The 21119-nt window shown below is 41.0% G+C and overlaps 1 protein-coding gene across 5 annotated transcripts in view; it reads right to left on the bottom strand.

Annotated features, from left to right (window-relative positions):
- Positions 1–208: 208 nt before the first annotated feature.
- Positions 209–21119, bottom strand: part of STRBP (spermatid perinuclear RNA binding protein) — a 58477-nt gene continuing 37566 nt past the window's right edge. For 3 of the 5 annotated variants that reach the window (XM_056505461.1, XM_056505462.1, XM_056505463.1), the window contains 6 exons: positions 19869–20030; positions 18958–19092; positions 18289–18429; positions 17619–17742; positions 15688–15732; positions 209–13184 (listed from right to left, as the gene is read on the bottom strand). In XM_056505461.1, coding sequence (XP_056361436.1) covers positions 13108–13184; positions 15688–15732; positions 17619–17742; positions 18289–18429; positions 18958–19092; positions 19869–20030 — 684 coding nt within the window. In that variant the 3' untranslated portion in view covers positions 209–13107. The other 2 variants (XR_008841756.1, XM_056505460.1) reach the window with 2 other exon arrangements.

The raw sequence follows: 21119 nt of genomic DNA, 5'->3' as shown, positions 1-21119 counted from the left end.
TGTTCCAGCATAAATGTGCTTTATGTTTGCATCTCCAAGTGATCTCTGCTAACACTGCAGCTTCCAGGAGCCTGTCTCTCCTTTCTCCTGAGCCTGTTACCTGACTTAGGCACAATGGACCTCTGTGGATTGGCATCCCAGGCTTCAGGAACCCTCGTAGGCAGTTTGCTCCCTGTAACCACCCCCCCAACCAATCATTAGGCCATAATTCCTTTTACAGAGATATGTCTTTATTGAAGTTATTGGAAGCAAATGGGACATGGTTGCAGTTTTATATACAGAGAAGTCTGGAGCGTTGGGTTACAACCAGTGGAAATGACCCGAGATTACAGTGCAGCTTGTGTTGTGTACAGTCAGTAACAGTGGCTGGCGTACAAACCACAGCACAGAAGCCAAATGAAGCCAAGTGTACGGGGTACAGCAGCAGGGCAGGAAGCAACTGAAGGTACAAAGAGCGTTCCCTTTACATTTGCAGGCTTTTTTGGCTAGTGAGTAGATACAGCTCAATTCAAAATTCACTGTGCAGTTATTTTTCTTCCCATTCAACTGCTACCAAATTTAGAAAATTCAAGTGTTCAAATTACACTTTTGGTGCTATAAATAGCCATGGTTGTTGCCAGATTACTTTATTTGAAATTGCTTTATTTATAGTTGGGAATAGTTCAGTCATCATTGTTCTCTACTGATTACAGATTGAGAGAAAACTGAAGTATTTTGAAAGTAGTCTGTAATTAGACCACAAGGATCTCTTGTAGTTCATTTGGAAGTTCAATTCTGGGTAACTTCTTTGAGAGAGATTTATTGGGAAGAAAGATGGAATCGTTCACCATATTACTCGTTTGTGGAATTCATTCATAGTATTTAAGGTTTAGATAGTTTATAGATAGTACTTCTTTTTATTCAATGCCATATCCAGTCTTAGTTCAAAAATAAACACTCCATCCTCTGTGGATAAATAAATCCACCTCTTGGCTGCAGGTCAGACCTCTGTTGGTGAAAGAGATTTAGAAAAATATACCTTTTCTTTAACGTTTAATATGCTGACTCACAAAGGAAAAGTGAAATTCATTCAAGTCTAGAAACAAATACAGTACAAGTGATTTAGAGAATTGCATTCCTTCCCTTTACAAACTTGCTGAGCATGAAACACTGTCCCAAAGCACTGCCTCTGTATTTTCCTTATCTTGGAGAAGTAATTATCATCAGAAAAGTCACATCAGACTGCACTGCCAGATCTCCTGTCAGAAGGGCTCTGCCTCCTGAGGAGTCTTTGCTTAGAAATTCTTTCAATGCATGGATGGTGGTAGTTTGGGTTACACAGAGGTGATCTTTTAGCCCAAATTAGCAGCAATTTTAATTGATTTGGTGGATGGTGATTTTTGGGGTGTGGAAATTCAGCCATTAAAAAAAAAAAGCCTGTGAGTTGGCCTTGGAAAGCACCAGCCTTTCCTTAAAATCTCCACTTCTGAGACTGCTTCCCATTGATGCCCTTCTCAGCAAGGGACTGGTACATTTGGCAGTACAGGTTTCATGCTCAACTTAGTCACTAAGAACTGGACAGGACTTTAAAAAGCATACAGCCCACTGGGACTTGCTCTGCTGTAGTACATCAGTGCTTTGGAGAGCCCCCACCCAGCAGTGTTGCTCTCTGAGAAGTGCAAGTGTCCCAGGCTGGCTCTGGGGCAGCTGGAGGACGGTGACATTCCGGAGTGGAAGCAGTAGTTAAGCACCAGTTACTGGCCCCTGCAGAGGCTCAAGAGAACAGAGTTGCTTCGTAGAGAGCTGGTCGGCCTAAAAAGCTTAGTCAGTTTGATCAATAAATATTGACTTAGGGTTAGGATGAGAAATAAGACACTGCACCTTGGAACTGGAAGACAGAGTCAACTTCCTCCTTTTTCTGTCCAAAAGGAGACTGGCTCCAAAACATTTGTCCTTAAGGACCTCTGTGATGCCTGACAGATAACTCATTATGTGTATGAATGTACCTGTCTCCTTTTGCAGGGAGGGGTAAATGTACGATTGGACAAAGCTTGGAGGCTTTTTTCTGTGATTTTTTTTTTCAACCATCTGCTCTGTGTCATGTTGTCCCTGAAGGCATGGTTACTCACTCCTAAATTATGCAGCATTGCCCAGAGAATGGCTCTGTAGTTGAATATGCCCTCTGCAGTACAGCCTCCCTTTTCTTCCAGTGTATGTGGATTTCCACACAATAGATGTGATTAGAAAACTACACTTGTCTTTATTCTGTTATTTTGAGCAGGGAAACAGTGATAAAACAGTGATATGAGTTTAAAAACACAGGAAAGAATCTATACTGCAAATCAGAATTTTTGTAATTGAATTCATAGGATCACTAACTTTTCAAAAGCTGTACTGCTCTGAATGTTCTCTAGCCCACCGTTATTCTCCTTTGAGCAGAATGACTTTCCATCTGCTTAGAAACAGTTATTTGTAAAAATAATGACAGAAGAATAAATACTGTCTCTCCAACCCTGACTTTGTTACTTTACAGGACACCCTTACAAGACTCACATTCTGTTGGGAGTGCAGCAATACACACATTTCGGTATGCATAGATCATTAAATTGTAGCAGTGCCAGTAGTAAAGCAAAACTTGCCAAGATGTCCTGTTCCTCTTAATTAAGCTTGATTTATGTGTGCCTGTTGACTTACGATGCAGTTAGTGTCCACTGTGGAGATGATGCAGTACCCTGAGTAACTTTGTATTGATTACGCTTAGGCAAGCTTGTGCTTTTGCAAGTACACAGAAATGAAGCTCGAAGAAAATAAAGTACATCAGGTTGTTTCCATGGAACACTGTTAATCTATTCATAGCATATTCAAAGTATGAAGTTAAAACTTACCTTCTGCTCTACTCCCTTCAAAACAGATGAGTGCTATAATTAACTTCCCTTTAGCTTAAAAAATAGAAGTGGATAGAATGTCAAAATACACTTTGCTGATAAGATGAACCTACTTTGTCAGAAGGAGTTAAACCAATATTGGTGACCTGAAATGTGTACATTACACATTGTGGTCATTATGGGAGCAGGATCTGCTTTCCCTTGCTGTTATGCTCCTCTGTGTAAAGGCAGCTTGTCTAGAATACTGTGGGCATTGCACAAATAACTAACTACAATTCCTTCTGAGCAAATTACTATTATTCCTCTCCCTTCCAAAATTCAGTTGCATGCTCTGTACACTGCCTGGAACTATCTCCCTTTTGGGTAGGGCTGCAGCAGGAAACAAAATTAGTCCATGGGATTTCTCGCATTCCTCCTTTGGAAAACAATTCTGGACTTGTCTACTGAACAGAAAAAATAAATTTATCTCCTGTAGCAACATCAGTAACAGCTTTTAGCCTGCTTAAACCTCTAGCTTAAACCTCTGGCTAGTTTCTCTCTAACTATTGCAAAAGCAATCCCAGCTCCCCCTGCTCATAGTACAGTAGGCTGCTGGCTTTCCCCAGCACACACAAACCTCCTGGTTTTAACACAGACTCTCTTACGGACTTGGAAAAGGCAGTGCAACTTTCCCTCCAACTAATATCTATGCTGCTCTACTTCTCAAACTGCAGAAGGACATTCACTTCCATTGTTATCTTTTCTCTCTCTCACCTCAGTGTATTCTGCCAGAACCAGATGTATTCAGAAATCCTGTGTTCAAGCTGATGCTGCACTACTCCTCATGAACTGCAAATCAGCATAAGGCAGCTGGAGCTTCTAGATCCTGGTTAAAGATATGAATGAGGCTTAAGTTTAATTAATTAGAAATTAACTGCAGCTCTTGCTCATTCCAACTCCCTTGTACTAACCAATGAAGGATAGCCAGTTACATTCAATTAATGCCTTTTAAAAATAAGTGTTATTTATTCTGGTAGAGATAACAGTCCAGAGGTTTTCACAAACATGCAGTTCTAGCTGGTGAGAAAATGTTTTGAAGTTGTTTACTTACACAGCATAGAAGAGACTGCAGCTTTAATTATCTTACTACCCCAAACCTTTGAAGCTAGAAATCAGATAAATTCAGTTTCAGATAAATTCAGTCTCTGCAGTTAAAATTTTTAAATGCTCTTTACATTCTTATAATTCTCACTTCTTGGTGGATTATTAATTAAACGTGGAAGAGTACTCCCCCTGAGAAGGCTTCAGTCTGTATAAGAGTTTCTATAGACTAGGCTTGATGGGTTCTTTTCAAGTACTACTAAACTACCTGTGGTATGGTATGTATGACCTTAAATTGTATAGAGTTAAGGCACCAAATATAAGAGAAAACAACATCCAAAATAAGAGATATGCTTTAGAACTGCACATCTCCTCACACCACTTTTTGACATTGAGCTCTTTGAAAACATCAAGGTAAACAGTGTGGTCTGAATGTTTCATGCAATCTCAGGAACTGGAGAAAAAACCCCATTTTACTGAATTTAAACCTTACTGTCTGATGAACTTTTCTCTTACCTAACTTACAGCACTCACAGTAAAGCATTGCCTTGCCTACGCAGCATCAGACGAATCTGGGAGGAAACTCCCTAGGAAACTCTAGAGAGAGGAAGTAGACAGATGTGTTCTACTTGTGCTTTTGTATTATCTCACATATCAGTTACAAACCAACAAGTGAATCCCATATCTATGAGCAGAAAAAGCAAGCACCAGAATACCTGGACATAAATAGGTATGGATGCAGATGACACAAAAGCTGAAGAGACATCACTCTGAGATTAAGTAATAAAACTGTTTAGTGATGACAAATCCCTTAATGCCAAAACTTAACCACTGGCTTTTAAATGGTTTATGTTGAAAAGAAAGTGCACGTGAAACTGCTGCAGTGGTTCATAGGCACAGGACCTCAGTGCTGGGTTTCTCTGGTGAAGTGCTCTGAAATGACTTTAGCAGAATTTCCACTTGCAGTGGAGTGAAACCAACAAGCCCTTAGACAAGCTGTCTCCTGTGCTAGGACAGCAGATTCAGCTACCCTGTCTCTTTGCTCTGCTTTAAACAAGTCGATAAAATATCTCATTTTTCACTGGATTATTCAGCAGGAAGCCCAAGAGGGTCTGTGTGCTGAACATTTGAGCTGAATTACTGGTTTTTGAGACAGCTTAGCCATTCCTAACTGAGCTCTGTGTGCCCAGCACAGAGCTCATTTTCATTCTTTTGATGCCAGAGAGGAGAGACCTTAGTCAGCTTCATGACTGAGAACAATCTGAATTTCATGTTTACACATCTCCTCCTGTATCCAAAGGAATCCACAGCAGCAGAGCTCCCGTGCTGTTGACCAGAGCCACCGGAAATAGGAGTTGTTTTTGTGAGCTGCTTTGTGACTTGGAACTCAGTGAGGTTGGGACATAGTTTTCCCTTCATTAAGTAACAGGCAACTGTCTTAGAATTTAGCTGAAGGCAAGAAGTTCTAATACTGAGTGAGCATATCTCACTATGCCAAGCACAAGAGGCAGAAGGAAACTCATAATTTTGTCTGAGTAAAGACTGAGATACTGTCTTGTTGTTTATACAAATCTGGAGAGATGTTCAGCAATCCCTCCTCTAGATTGGCTCAGAAGTACAGATGCAGAATTACAAATTAAGCAAGGGACTTTATTAAAGGGAGTTGGTGGCAGAAAAAAACAGGGAGTGCCACGCTTACTCTCCAAGGGACATTGCCAGGACTGGATCAGAGACAGTACGTTAAACTGCTCACATTTATTGCTGTCTTGGAGATAAAGAAGTGACAAGAGAATGATGTCCGATAGCTGAACAGCCAACAAGCAGAAGAGTTTTTTCCCTAGACTACTTGAAAAATCTTCATGCCCCTCCTCCTGCATTTTCTATGTCTTAATAATCTGAGGAACTTGTTGTCAGGAAAATTGTTCTCAATAGCTCAATGAAAGCAAAGAGCCTCAAATAATTTTAGATTTGTGCACTTTCCCCCAGTTAAGTTCTTTCAGGGGCTTGAGGGCATAGTCTTTTATTAAGACACCCTTTAAATCTTTTTTTCCTACCAGAAGGCAAGTGTTCTCAAAGAAAGAATCCTTGTCTCCAGAGATGAGAGATACTGCAGCAGTCTTCAGATCTTTGTTAATGAGTAGAAATAGTCCTCTGGCACATGAATAAGTTGAAATATTTGTAGGAAAACTCATTTCTCTAAAGTGCTTCACAGTCTGATTAAAAGTTTTTAAGAATCTAGATACTTATATGTAACAATTTCATAATTTGAGAGAATCTGTTATTTACAGAGATACTAGATGATCAGAAAAGGCAGAGCAGTAGGACAGAATTCACAGAAGCAAAGGTATTTAACAGCAGTGAAAGTGGTGGCAGCAGAATTTACAGCACATTAAGTGGGGAGCCATGACAATTGCTGAATCATCTAATTAGCTCACACTGGCTACACGACAGCAAATTAGACAGATTAGGAACCACCTACCCAGGCACTAAATTGCCTTTGTGAGGGTTGGATTGTGCACTGTGTCCGACAGAAATTGCTTGGGCAACCAAGGCCTTGTGTTACACATTCCCTTCAGGAGCATAGGCTGGCCTCCCTCCCTCCAACTGGCAAAACGCCCAGCAATAAGGTCACCGTGTTCCAGCTCCTGCATGTGTGCTTAAGGAAGACAGCAAGCACTGGCACAGAGAGAACAGCATGGCAGGAAGCACCACATACCATGCCTTGAGCTAGCCAAGCCCTCCAAACCAGCCTGGTTACTCTAAACCCTTCTCTAGGTAGAGCATGCCTGGAGGAATCTCATGTGGCTGGCTAAGCAGGACTGAAGCAGACCCCCTAGAACTCACAGGTGTTATTCCAAAGTCAGTGGTGATGCCATTCATTCCCAGTATAGAGAACACATTAAACAAGTCAGTCCTTTATTGTAAATCTCTGGCTTTTAATCCTTTAAGTGCCAGACACCATCTCCTAAAATACACACTATCATCTGGTTAGCTAAAACTAGCATTAAGGTGGGTAGTGTATAGGCACAGAGTTTCCCTGGTCTGCTATTTATAGATGTACTAATTGAAAGGAACTTTTTCAGAATTCTTTTCCGTGAACCAGAAATTCAAACTGTAAAATACCATTTCTGCTCCACTGAGAAGGCACTCCAGAATTGGTAACACTACTGGCAGCTCACAGAGCATACAGAACCAGATTTATGTGTTTGGCTCTTGGGTACATGCAGAAGGACAAAGCTCAGTAGCTGTAACACAGACCTCCAACCTCACAGAAAAGGCAATTCGGACCAAGCTCCTGTGAAGAGGCTTTTAAAAGGAAACCTACAAGTATTATGCAGAAGAAATGAGTTTCTAGTTCTGCCTTAGCAAAACCATGCTTGTTGCAACATTGATGAAGCAGATGTTACCCAAATTATTCATCAGGTAATAGCCTGATATTAGGCTAAAACCTACTGATAGAATTGGCTACTCTCAAACACGAATATATCAGGCACTTCAGAGCCTGCTCTTCCATACATAGGGCTATTTTGCACAAGTTCCAGATCAATGAGAGGGATTCCCAGGCAATCATTTACCTTAGGGTCTTCTCTCTGATTCCAAGTGGCTGCAGAACCCAGGATTTAGGAGTCTCAAGTATACAGTATGTTTCACATATCAGAAAATGGTTCTCTCCTACTGAAAAGGAAGGCAGCGAAGGCAAGGGGCCATCTCAGACAAAAATACTGCAATGCTTTACTGCATTAAAAATGTCAGGATATTAGAGAAATCTAGAGAAAAAAGATGCAACAAAGTTTAAAAAAAAGCAGGAGAGTGGAAAGCTTAGATTTTAAGAGTTAAAAGAGTGATGACAGAAAAATACAGGAATTCACGTTAAAGCAATTCTGCTGGAAAGAAGTACAGATGGAGTAAGCTGCCAAGCACAGTCCACAAAGAAGCAGATCAAATGGGAGTCAGCAAGATGTTTATTATCAGTCCTTGAAGTGGACAGTGCTTGTCAGGCTGACAGCAGTTAAGCTTAGGAAAGAAATATTCAGGAGAAGTTCATTATAATGCACCTTGATGCATATAATATCCTACCTGAAGGAGCAGAGCAGCCTGCTGCTCCTGGATCAGTACTGCTGGCCCTGCCAGGCTCAGAAAGGGACTGTAGGTGAGCTGCAGATCCAGCCCTGCATTTGCACCTTGAAGATAAGAGCAGATGGAAACCTGTCCCCTGAACAGGAAGGATGTTATGATTGCTCATCAGTTGTCCTGCAGGATTATGTGCTTCCAGGGCCAGGCCCTGGAACAGCTCCTCCGTTCCAGGTGCAAGCTCCTGCCCACAGGAACAAAGCTGACACTATTGAACAGCTCTTTTTCTCTTACCAGCCTAGGAATTATATCCAGAAATATCCTGAGGAATGGATAACCTATACATGCAGTTACTTAGTGAATTTGATGATTCAATATTAAAATCAAGTGTAGTTTATATTTGCTGTTAGTTTTCTGAAGCAGAACTTTGGGATTGATACACCACTACATATTCTGTACCAAGTGGTTTTCTCTTTGACACCAGTGTCAGCTGTTACTGGTCAGGGGTTGTTCATGTTTTCATCTCTGAATTGAGACCGTAAAATGCTAATACATCAGCATCAGCTTGCTCCCTTTTGCTTTTTTATTTTTTAACCATTTTTATATAAAAAGATTTGTTTCCAGCAACTTCAAGTACTGCAAGTACTGCACTTCTGGAGTACTGTACTATGCAACTTTGCATAACGCAAGGTTTAAAAGACAAATAAAAAAATAGTACTTTAAAACTACACATATCATGTGCACCAATAGGTCATAATCCAAACCCATTTTAATCTAAGTAAAATATTGTTAAAACATTTACTGCAGAACTAAAAACAATTATTTATGGATGGCTGTATCCTAATTTCCAGCTGCAGAAAACCGCAGCTAAGCAAAGGATTCACACAGAGATAAATCCCCGCCTGCCTGCCCTCCTGTCCTGCACTGCACCTGCAGGAGGGAAGCAAACCTGGCTGCTTCCTGAATTAATTTGGTCTAATGTAACTTGATCTCTGCCCATTTTAGCTGTAATATCATCAACGTTGTTAATTCTTCATTTGGAGTTTAGGTTTAATAATTTAGGGAAATAATTTCTCTCATTCTTGTGTCACCCATCACACACAGCCAGAACCAAGGTGCGCATTCAGAGCAGCCATGGCCTGGCTTTGGTACCTACCCAAATGTGTCCACAGGGATGCAAGGAATGCAGTGCCTGACACAGCAGTATGAACACAGCTTTTTATGCTACACAGGAGAAAAATCACAGTCTGTTGATAAAACCAAACAATTTCTTAAGTGTTAGTTAATACTTTCTTTTTTAACTGAAACTGGAGTATTTGAATTGGCCTTAAGAATAAAAAGTTGGGATTCAGACCTATGTATTAGCTCTTCAAACACTGAGTTAACAAGACATAATAAAAACGTGCCATATACAAGATTGTCACAGGTATATGAGATTTTTAGAAAAAAAAGCAATAAAAATATTCTTTAAGCTGAAAATAAAATCTCTTACCTTTTATATCACGATCTCAGCTTACAGTCACTACATTTCTGCTTATTTTATACAAGTGCATATGGCTATGAAGGTCCGGAGAGAATGAGAATAAAGTGGAATTAACCTGCTGAAAACTGCTTAGAAGTCTTAAGCTGCAACGTATAGATGTTCCAATACCATTTAAAAAAACATTCACCTTTCAGTTATTGCTGATTGACAATCTCAAAATATCAACATACAAATATTCAAGAGGGAAAAAACCCAGTAAATTTAGAGTAGCTAAGGTTTTTGAACTGGATGTTTCCCAAATACTGTGTTTTCCTGTCATTTGGTGATGATTTTAAGAGACACAAAAGTAATCCACTTGATTTTCAAGTTCAGGCCTACCATTTTTGTGCCTCATATCAATGATGTGGGGAAAAGAGAGAATATATCACTCAGTTACATTTTGGAAAATAATATGTTGTGTTTCTTTTCTTGTGCCATTTTGCTACATTTCATGTCTGCTGACATGCACAATGGTACAAAGCACTGCTGCTTCAGGAGTGACCATTGCACGGCTCTGTAGCAACTTTTATAGGAAACATGCAAATACAGTGTAGTATTAAAATTCTGAAGGATTTCAATAGTGAAAGTAAAGGCAGATTTCAGTGCTTGAAGCAGCACTTGACCCAGGTTGTGCCTTGTTTTGGTGTTTGGTTTTCCCCCCTCAACACACCAGTCCTTCCCCTTCTAGTGTAAAGAAATAACCAGGAGTATATACATATCTATTGCTATGTACCCAAAGAGAGGACTGTGGCTTGGACTAAGTATTGCTTTTCATTACATGGAGCAAAGTTCAAGAAGTGAAAAAAACTCTTTAAAAAATAAAAAAAAAGGAAAAAAGCTCAGATTCCATGTCTGAAGTTGAGAAAACTCAAAACGAGCCACGTTTTTCTTGCTTAAGACATGTACAAAATGCCATTTGAAGCCACACAACCTGATGGTTCTAGAAGTCAGAGAAGAAATCTTGAGGGCCCAAGTGAATAATAAAAGGTGCGATGCTGAGAGGCTGGCAATAGGGACTGTCAATGAAAAAACCACCTACAGTGGGAGAAGAGCAGAGAAGCAAAAACCTCACGTTAATTTCTGAGACTGGCTGAAGCTAAAGCTCCATTTAAATTTCTCTGCTCTTTCAGCTGCAAGTGGAATTTTCATTGTAAAATGGGCACTTTGAATTCTTTGAAGGTATTGAAACATCTAACACTTCCAAGGTTATCACTTTCTAAACAAAGAACTGATAGCTCATTCATATTTTCAGTAAAGCAGAGAAATGTAAAATATGCAGCAAGGGGGCAAGTTTACAATGTGGTTAGTAACTCCCAACAAATGACAAAAAATAAAAAATGACTTCTATAAATCATCTGAAATGACTGCCATCATGTTGGAAAAGAGCATAGCGCCCTTCTTGTCTTTGAAATAAGAACAAGTTTTTGGCTTACAAATGTTCATTGTATAGAATTGGTTCATGGAATATTTTGTTTAGAATTTTACAAAACTGGGGATTCAGAAAAAAAAAAAGGAAACTACAAACATTTGCCAATCAGGGGAACTCCAAAAGAGAGGGGGTGAAAAAAAAAAATGTGTGTGGAGGAAAGATTCCTTTAATGAATATTTGATTAACAAAAATGGGCTCTGATCAGCCATGCTTTTTCTGCTCCGTGATGGCTTCCTTTCATCCATAGGCCAGCAAAACAGATCAGTGATTTCTGAGCACCTCTCAATTTGGCTCCATCCCCAGTCCTGCTCTGAGTTCCATGGGTGACACCAGGCTCATCCCCCGGGCCATCCTCTCTGTTTTATTAAAGTACCACCGACACCAAACGGAAGCGAGAGCTATGGCAGGAGAGAACTGAGGAAATGGAAACACATTCCTAAGCACAAATACTTAGCTTAAGAATAACAGCTGCAGTTAATTCCAGGGAAAGCAGCTTGTTCTATAAGCCACCCCTTATTCAGCTTTTCTATATTTCTCACCCTCTAAGGGGGCTGTGGGGAAGGAGGAACTTTACACTGTTTTAAGCACCACTCTTACAACACCCTCAACACAGATCCAGCTCCCCCTGCCTCAGCAGCAGCACCTGTTAGAGAACAGGGCATAAAGGCAAATCTTTGGAAGAGCAGCAACTAAAGACAGCCTGTAGAAAAGCAACGGGTGAGGGCTGAGGAGAGAGTGCAACCAACAATGCTGCTTATTTGTGGGGTGATACCTTAATAAAGATCACTGGAATCCCTTCTTAGAGCCCACAGCAGTCCACAGTCCATAGAGACTCCAGTTGTGGAGCTGGGGCCTGTTACGGAATTTCAGACAGGTGCACACACTCCTCATCAAAAAGAGGACTCTGGGTTTGAGCACCAACTCTTAAAAAAGTACTGGCCTATGGCTGAAGTGTGTCACTTTTCACAGCAGCACTCAACAATAACTGGGACAATTAAATAGCAAGTTTTCATGGGGACCTTGTTGCTGCTTTAGATTCTTATAAATGTAAGGGGGAAATGGAGAACCTTTGGTTTAATATACAATTGACAAATAAAATGCTTTCTATAGAAATGGTGGATGGAAAATTAAGGGTGGGCAGACAATCTTAAAAGTGAAGAAGGCCACAAGAACAAGTGGAATTTTTTTCTTTTTTTTCTCTCTTTTCTCTTTTTTTTTTGTAAAAACAAAAGAAAGGAAAACATGTAGCTTTTAAGCTCTAAAGATCCTGGTTGTAACATTATTGTTGTCCTTTCTCTGGGCAATACAGGTGTTAGGTGTATCCCTGGAATTGCATCCTTCTGTGGGAACTTCCTTTAATACTTGTTTAATATTTGTTTCACAGAATGCAGCCTTATACAGAGACAGACTAATTCCCTTTGTCTCTTTTGTTTTTCAGCTTTTTGTGTATGAGTGAAAAGCCTTCTTGGATAATTAAGACTGTGTCTAAAATCACAGTTACAGTATGCTGATCTATAAGGAAACTCAGGTACTGATGCTTAACTATAAAAAATAAGATAAAACAATATTTTAACCCATATTTTACTAAGTTTATTACACACCATAATATTTACAAAGTTAAATGTTAACTGTAAAGTTTCTATCCTGTGGGTGTTTTTTTTTTAATTTTTATTTTTGTTTTTTAAAGAACTATGCCCTGCATTTAATAACCCTACAGCAAATACAGGTCATTAACTGAGTCTGTGTGACTGCATTAGGAAACAGGCAGTACTCTTGTGTTACAACAAAACAGTTTATTTGTGATCAGTGTTTTATATTCTATACATCCTTCACAAATTTAATTTTACATAATCGGATACTTCATTTAAAACGTAAGATTTAAGCTTCTAGTTCTTCCCTATAACAGAAGGCTGGTATAAGTTATTTGAAAATGAGGTAACATTTCACAGAACATTTTTTCAAGTTTTAGAGAACTAAATTTGCATTTTGTTAAAATCAAAAAGTAGGAAAAAGATGTTTCTTTACAAATGACTTTGCTCAAGTATGTGTTCAAAGAAAACAGGATAAAAAGGCTTTTTTTCTTCTAACATTCTGTACTGTACTGTGTTGTTCAATCAATAGGAATTAGCTTCTGCCATTTGCTAAAAGAATGAGTAGTGGGGAACAGGGTAAGTTGGGAATTTCATAACTGGTAACAGAACCATTCTCTTGGGTAAACCTATAGAGAGAAGAAAGGGAGAGGACTCCAAATAAGTTCAGCAATCCAAGAAAGTCAGATAAGAGCTTACAGTAGTGTTCTCATTAACCTTTTCCAGATCAGTCAGTCAATGTGATGTCAGGGTGCAGAGTCCCATAAACAGTAACACTTCACCACTTTGCACTATTTCAGACAGATGGTTATAGCTTAAAGTCTGCTTTATTTTTGTCCTGGTGTCTGATAAAATTAAAGGAAGTGATATTCTCAAAAGCAGAGTGTGTATTTAGTCTTGAAGCTCTATTTCATAATCTTTATGGTAAGTAATCTCTACTAGCTTGTTCTACGTTGAGGTAATTTCACAGGCCAGTTGCAATTGCAGATATTCTAGACAGGCACTGCTGTGAATAAAATACAACTCACAGGGAAACTGTTCAGCAGTTTTGATCAGCATCCAGGTAGGTCAGCCAAAAATCAAGCACCTACAGTAAATTCTGCATCTGCTTCCTTATTCTGCACTTCCTCTCCTGTGTTGAAGTAGTAAATCTGGAAAGATTGACATCTGCCTGATTTCATTATTATTTTAGAGTTCTTGTGGCCTCACAAACTTCTGCACAATTAAACGTTTGTTTGGTTTTTTCATCTTGCCTATTTAAATTCTAGTATTTAACCTATGTATCCATTTAGAAATCACAAAGCAGCAACCAGATGATCAAAGTGAAGTTTCCCAACATGCAACAGCTTACAAAGGCAAAGAGACATGTTTACCTTACAGCCAAAAAGCATTTCCCAGAACTTCGCATCACAATCATAAGACATTAAAAACAGAAACTCTTTATGTGAAAAATGGGGGCATCCAATTCCACAATGCTTTGAAGTCAGTGATATGTCACATATATACAGCTAAGTGCTTAAAATCTAGCTCCCAAAATAGGCATAATGAGAGGGGAAAAAAACCAAACAAAAAAACCCCAGAAGGAATGAATGAAAAAAGCAAGAAAAGCTACAAGGAAACTTGGTAACAGTTGTATTCCTGCCTTCAGAAGGGAAAGGATTCCTTATGTTACAGTGTGTCACTGCTTGTAAAAACACAGACATGCAGATAACAGTAATCCTAGTTATACTCTGAGATTGTTGCTTGAAAAGAACCAAAGGGTTTTTTAAAAAATTCATACCCCAAACTAAATTTCCTCTCATTTTTCTCTGAGAAAACATGTTGCTATTCCTTGTGTGATGCACCACAAAGGACAACACTCCATGGGACAGCCCTGCTGCCAGCTGCCCTTCTGTCAGAGCACAGGGCCAGTCAGCAGGTGTAAAACTAGAGAAGTTTCCTCTAATTCTGGGGGGCAGAGTCCCACACTGAGCACAACCTGTGGGTCCATTCTCTATCTCAGGACAGAACTAGACCAGCTGGTCCCAGTCAGGCATAGCAAACTTTTTCCATAAAGCAGCAGCATTTTGCCCTGCTGGAGCTCATACCTCTAGAATACTTGTGTAATTGACATTTCAAAATATTTTTAACTTTTATAATGATACCAGGGGATTTGGTAATGGCCAGGTTAGATTTGGGAGGAATGACTTATTACAAATGCTAAAAAGCAGAAGTTTCCCATATGAAAAACTCCAGGCCTTGAAACATGCCATGATTTGATCAGCAGACTGACCAGTCCCTGCCACATGAGAGGCTGGTGGGACTGGTCCTGGTGGGCTTACACTGTGTGTGCCAGGACATATCACTGACTCCAAACTACCCTGCTCCCATTGCCACATAAACCTCATTCAAAGTAACCAAAAGGGCCGGTTAGAGGAATGCATTGTTAGTCCAGCATAAAACAAGCCAGTGGGGAGGGAGAAGCCAAGTTAAGAAAAACCCTTCCATCACAGGTCTCTGGTTATCAGCTCATTTTACAGTCTCCATGAAACCAGTGCTTTGCCAGCCTAATAGAACATGTTCCATAGTGAAAAGCATTGTGGCAAATGACCGTGTCCTGGCTGCCTCACAGACTGATTGCTACCAGTACCAACTACTCTAAACCCATCCTGGTGTCCCAAGCAGTGGTGGTTTAGCCTGCAGAGGTGGAGGTATTTGCCCATAGACTTCAAAGACCTGATAGCATTAAGGGAGCTTTGTCCACAAGTCACTTACACTTGGGGACAAACATTACACCAATGTTACTGTAATGCCATTTAGCTAAATCTGGGTCAGAGATGCTGAAATAGGCCCTTCGGTAGTCTTTGAATGGAGCACAGACTGGCTGTAAAAAGTAAGGGAACTACTTAGACTGGGTTCCAGTATGAAGGGAACAGGCAATTAGAACAAGCAGTCCTTCCACAGACCAGGCAAAGCAGAGGCAAAAAGCTACTCCAACCAAAAAAGAACCACAAGGTTATGGCATAAAAGTGGTGTTGTTGTCATGGTTTAAGAGCTTAAATCTCTTTGAATTTCTCCTTGGACTGCGACATTTGGACTGCCACAACAGTTTCTGTATAGTTTCTAACATGTTAATGACAGGGCTGTACATACCGTAGGCTGGTGCTGCTGTGCTGTATCCGTAGGGTGCTCCATAGCCTGCAGGGAAACAGAGGAGGGAGGGGGTCATTCCCTGCCTTGCCTGTCAGTGTTTGCACACCTGCACATGGGCAGGGAGCCTGTGCCTCAAGCAGGAGCACAGCAAAACCAAACTCACACCAGGACATACAAATATTGCTCAAAACACTGAAATGTTCCTATGGGGTGGCTTGAAGAATAAGCTGCCAGGGACCTGCTCAAGCCTCAACATCAAAGAGTTAAAATGTTAAAATTCCCTATTTCATTTCCTCAGCATTTTCTTTTCCACCAAATCCCTCAAGTCTGCACTATCAGAGCATGGGGTTGGTGTGACAGAGACGTCCCATATTTGCTTATATTCTTCTTAAAACACAGATGCAGTCTATGCAGAGAGCAGTAATTTTTTTTAATTTCCTTTAAAAAGAGAACTTTGGATGCCTGTGGCAGATGCCACGTCCCCCTCAGTGAAGCTCCTGCGAATTCTGCTTTCTCTGCCATTTCTAACAGAGTTCCTAAGAAGACACGTGAACACCTCCACACAAACAGATAGTTTTTCCCCAGAGAGCAGAGGGTGACTCTGAAGTAGTTGAGAGAAAAAGCAGCACAGGTAACACTAGCATTGGTTTCTACATGTCAGTAGTTTATGAAGGCTTTACACATTTTTTTTCTGGTGAGACTGCTGGTGTCACTCCAAAAAGTAAGAGATTTCTGAGAAGAATAGGGGATGGAGAGAAATAATCTGTGAAGGCCAAGGCCAATAAATGCTTAACTACAGCAACTGGGAAATTAAACTTATTTCTGGAATAATTCCACACTGGCAAGAAGCGTGCCCCTGGCAGATTAAAGTGTCTCTTAAATGACTCCTCAGGCAGACAGACAGTTCCAAAAACAATGTTAACAGACATTAAAAATTAATTACCGGGTTTTAATATTTAAAATGACATGACCATACAGGAACAATGAAGAGGACACGCTGCCAGTGGTGCCAGGCAGGAAGGCTCCCAAACAACAGGGCTGTGCTATTAGCACGTGTGAGCTGCTGGAGGGTGTAATTAGAGCTTGTGCTGTAATCTGAAAACCTAAGCATGAGGACTAGAAGTGTTATTTTTTGGAAGCTACTGCTGGATTTGCTTTGACTGAGGCATCTTCAGCATCTCATTCTTACAAATCTGTAGTTCTTGTAACAAGCGAAAACAATGTCTGGATTCCTTTCACATGTCACCCACAAACCTCAGACATACTGTAGAGTCACAAAGAAAATGCACTTTGAAAAGTAATTTGAGGATGAGAAAGTGACCATTTCATGAACATTTTCTTGTGAAAATGTGAAATGGGAACCAAAAGCCCTTGGACTTCAGAAGCTGTTTCTGCTAATCAGAACAATGCAGTGTGGGTGGTGACTTCCCATCAGCCAGAGTATGACAAGAAATTATTTTATTTCTGGCCACCACAGAAGCTACTACTAGATGCTTCCAGGTGGAGTTCATGTAGAGGGTTTTTGGGAGCTCAGGGACTCTTGAGCCTGCTGAGTTCATGTTCACAAAGTATTCTTGGAAAAGGCACTCCTAATGCTAACCAGCACATGATCCAGAAGGTTCTTAGTCAGGAAGAGAGTTTTGGGAATTGTGCCATGGCAGTGAACTATGAAGACAAATCATAAAATAATAAAGCCAGGAAAGCCATTATGCCCATAACTGTGTGCTCTGTGCACACAGAGCTTTGAGCTGCACTCATATAGGATACACTCTGCCAGTTTTCCAGCTCTTTGATTTATTTAAACTTCCATGAAGCCTTCTGCTCCATCTCAGATGGTTAAAGAAATCCCTTGCACAGGTGAATAACATACATGAGAAAGAACACCCCAGCAGACAAATACTGAACTATCAGCTACAAGTGTGGTGCCTTACCTGGTGTAATGTATCCAGTAGCAGCAGCTGCCCCAACAAATGCCCCTCGTGTTAAAGCACCTCGTCCTCTGCCTCGAACAGCCTGGACTGCTGCAGAAACAGCTGTATTGACAACCCCTTTAGTCTGCCCAGAGTGACAAAAAATAGCAGTTCAGAGAGTGAAAGTGTTGCTGGAATACAAGGCCACCTGCATTAAATCACCCCTTAGAGAGGGCTCTGTAAACATGCCTGATGTGCCAGGCTGGCTGAGCGTGGACTGGAGAGTGCTGTGCCAAAGGATGTGAGTGACAGGGACGCAGCACAGCCCTGGCCCTGTCACTGCCTGCAGAGCCCAGCACGTTTTCCCTTCTCAGCCCTGGCAGTCCCTTCCCGCAGACTCTGCCTTATTTACCTTGGATTTGGGCATGGTTGAACACTGCTGCCTTCTGAGCCTCTCTCTGCTGCTCCCACTTCCTTACAGCTTTCCTCCTTAACCTACAGCACTGATTTTACATCTCCCTTACTCTCCTGAATGCACACAACTGCAACAGGGCGAGGATTTCACCCCCAAACAACCAGCTCATGACAACACCAGCCTGTGTTAACCTCACTTTACTAGAATGCTACCTTCTATATCAAAAACCAACCCCGACCCAGGATAACGGTCCAAAAAGCAAGTGACAGTTCTTACCTGAGGAAGTATCTTCTTTTTCTTGTTATTTGCTGCATTAGGCCCAGAAAACAGTTTTTCAAGTGCTGCTAATGCAGCACTTGCTTTTGCTACTTTCTTGTTTGGGCCTGCACCTCTGAACTTCTGCCCATCTACTTCTACCTGAAAATTAAGACATGAGTTTATGCCTAGTGTTAATCCACAGGAACACCATGCTGCACCCACTCAGCTGATGTGCCACCCATAAAGAAATTCAGTAGGAAAAAACATCCTTAGTGTTTTATGTGACAAATTTCTATTGATTCTAGATTTGAAACTGCAAAAGGATACCAAGGTGATCCTGGGAACCAGTGTGTCACAGATACTGGGAATCTGAAAACTACAAGTGCAACTCAAAGAGGACCAGCATATCTGTTGGATACTGGATTTAGCCCATACTCCTCTTGAGTCTTCCTTGTCATGAACTTCGGGGCTGTCAGAATCCAGTTTTAATTCTCACTGTATTTTCCTAAAGTAGAAAGGCTATTCCTTTCCCCAGCTCAATCATCACAGCAGCAATGAGATACATAACCTGAGAAATCACTACCACAGATGTGCATTGCAAAAGACAAAATAGAAAGAATGTGAGCTGCAGCAATGACTCCTACACCATTACTAAGCCCTCAGCAGCTGCAGCTCTGCTCCACTCACCTCCATCACAAAGCGCTTGTCGTGGCTTCCCCCTGTCTCGGAGATGAGCTCGTACTTCAGACCTCTTCTCTTTTCATTGAGCTCCATCACCGGGTTTTTGCCACTTGCTGTGAGTATGGGACCCTGAGTTCTTACCTAGAGAGACATGCAGGGAGTTACTTCAGAGCCTTTCTCTCTTCAGAAGGCAGCCAAACCTCTGCACACCTGTGTCACAGGTAACACTGCCCTAGCTGCAGCACAACCTGCAATGCTGGCAAAGGGTAAGTCTCTAAAGAAGGGCAGGAGGACAAAAAATGGTGTCACAAGTCACACCCATTTATTTCTGTTGGAGAGGGCTACTGTCCTCATGGCCTGGTCTGGTGCCTGCACAAACTAAACATGACACTAGCTGCGCTTGGAATTGCAACCCTGAGCGAATCTGAAGCTGAAGGTGGGGCCGTGGTGTCAAGTTCCTTGAAGTAGAAGGTTTTCACACTGAAAGGAGAGACTGGCCTTCCCAGCACACGTCTCTGCTGCTCCATCTAATTATGTCCTGGCACACACACTACCAAGCTCAGACTAAAGAAATCTCATGCCCTGAGTCCTGTGTTTCAGTAGAAATGTCTGTAACTGTTTGGAAAGCAAAGTAAAGCTGAGATCTCTACACTGGATCAGGCTGCAATAGAATTTTCTCAGCTATGGATAAAAACAGGGCAGTTCCATTAAAAATACTCCGTTTCTATTTCTCAGTGGGCTAGATATGTATGTGGTTTGAGTTATCCATGATTACACACTGTCTGGAAATTTTATCCCAGCTGAAGAAATTTATGTTTTACCATTCTGGTAAGTAGAACAGGAAAAAAAAAAAAACCCAATGAAAAATGAAACCCCAAACCCCACACCGTTTTTTGTACTTTCAATGCAATCCTCACCTCTAGGGTAGCGGAGGTGTCAGCTGTGGAATTGCCAGTATTATTATTGCTTGAGATTGAAGACGTTGTTTCATTTTTACCTTCAGTATCTGATTTTTCATCAGAACTTACACACTCCGCATCTGCATCAAAACCTGTTGGATACCCCATCGCTTGTAAAACCTACAACGAAGTCCCATGACATGAAGTGTGACAGAGGCAGCAGAACAGGAACTAATACAAATCTGATCACAACACAACAAACATTCTACCATACTCTTAAAAAAGGCAGGTTGTTTAGAATATTAATTTTCTCCTATTTGAAATGGAGATATCCATTTCAGTGGTTATCAGTAGAGAATACCATATCAATGGGGAAAATAATTTCAGGTTTCCAAAAGTGGAATCCACATGAAACAGAATTTTAATCTCAAAGATACTCATGAGCATCATTCATCATCTCAAGATTTCCTTGTAAAGTAAGAAATTAAAGACACTGTTTAATGGCCTTATGAGGAAATGGTTTCATGCACGATTTCCCCCCTCTCTGTGTCTATGGACAGATCAAGAGATGGACTGTGGGGCAAACGTGACAAACAGTCTTATGAGAATTAAAGCCTTATACAAGATGGTACTTCTGGAGCTCAGTTCCTTCAAAAACATCCTCCATGAGCAAGGCCAGCCTCTCCCTTAACCAGCTTCCTGATCCAGCTGCACAGAGCTACCACACATAGGGCAAAGGAAACTGAAAGGAACCTGAAGCTCTGCTGAAAATTTAGGGCCAAGAACAAAGTCTGCAGAAATGACTGTGTTTGAACCCTGAGCTGAGAACTGCCTGGGTAACCTCCCATGCAGCTGGGGTACATCTCACTGCATTTTCAGGGCTTCTGCATTTTAAAAAGGTCAGATTAGAAAGTGAAATCTCACATTATTCCCTCTTATTAGACTGAGAAGGCAGGGTCTGGGTCTGCTGAGAAGGGAAAGAAAGAAAAAAAAGAAAAAAAAGCAAGTCTCAGCCACACCACCCATTTCCTCTTGGCTCGAATTGCGGATGTTTTGATGTGTAAATTTAGAGAAAACAGAGCTGGGTCGGCACCAGCACAGATCTGGCTGACGCAGAGAGGTTCAAGGGCAGAGCAGTCACAGTTTTTCAGGGCAAGTAGGTTTTCTGGGCTTTTTTTTGTTGTTTTATAAACTGCAGGGAGGAAGGCAAAATAAAAGAAAGAAGCAGAAGGTCTGGAAGGACACACATGCAGAGAGCTACTTTTCCTG

This window comes from Oenanthe melanoleuca, chromosome 17, assembly GCF_029582105.1.
Source record: "Oenanthe melanoleuca isolate GR-GAL-2019-014 chromosome 17, OMel1.0, whole genome shotgun sequence".
Taxonomy (NCBI): domain Eukaryota; kingdom Metazoa; phylum Chordata; class Aves; order Passeriformes; family Muscicapidae; genus Oenanthe; species Oenanthe melanoleuca.
The sequence above is the reverse complement of the archived record's forward strand: the minus strand, read 5'-3'. Positions and strand labels throughout refer to the sequence as shown.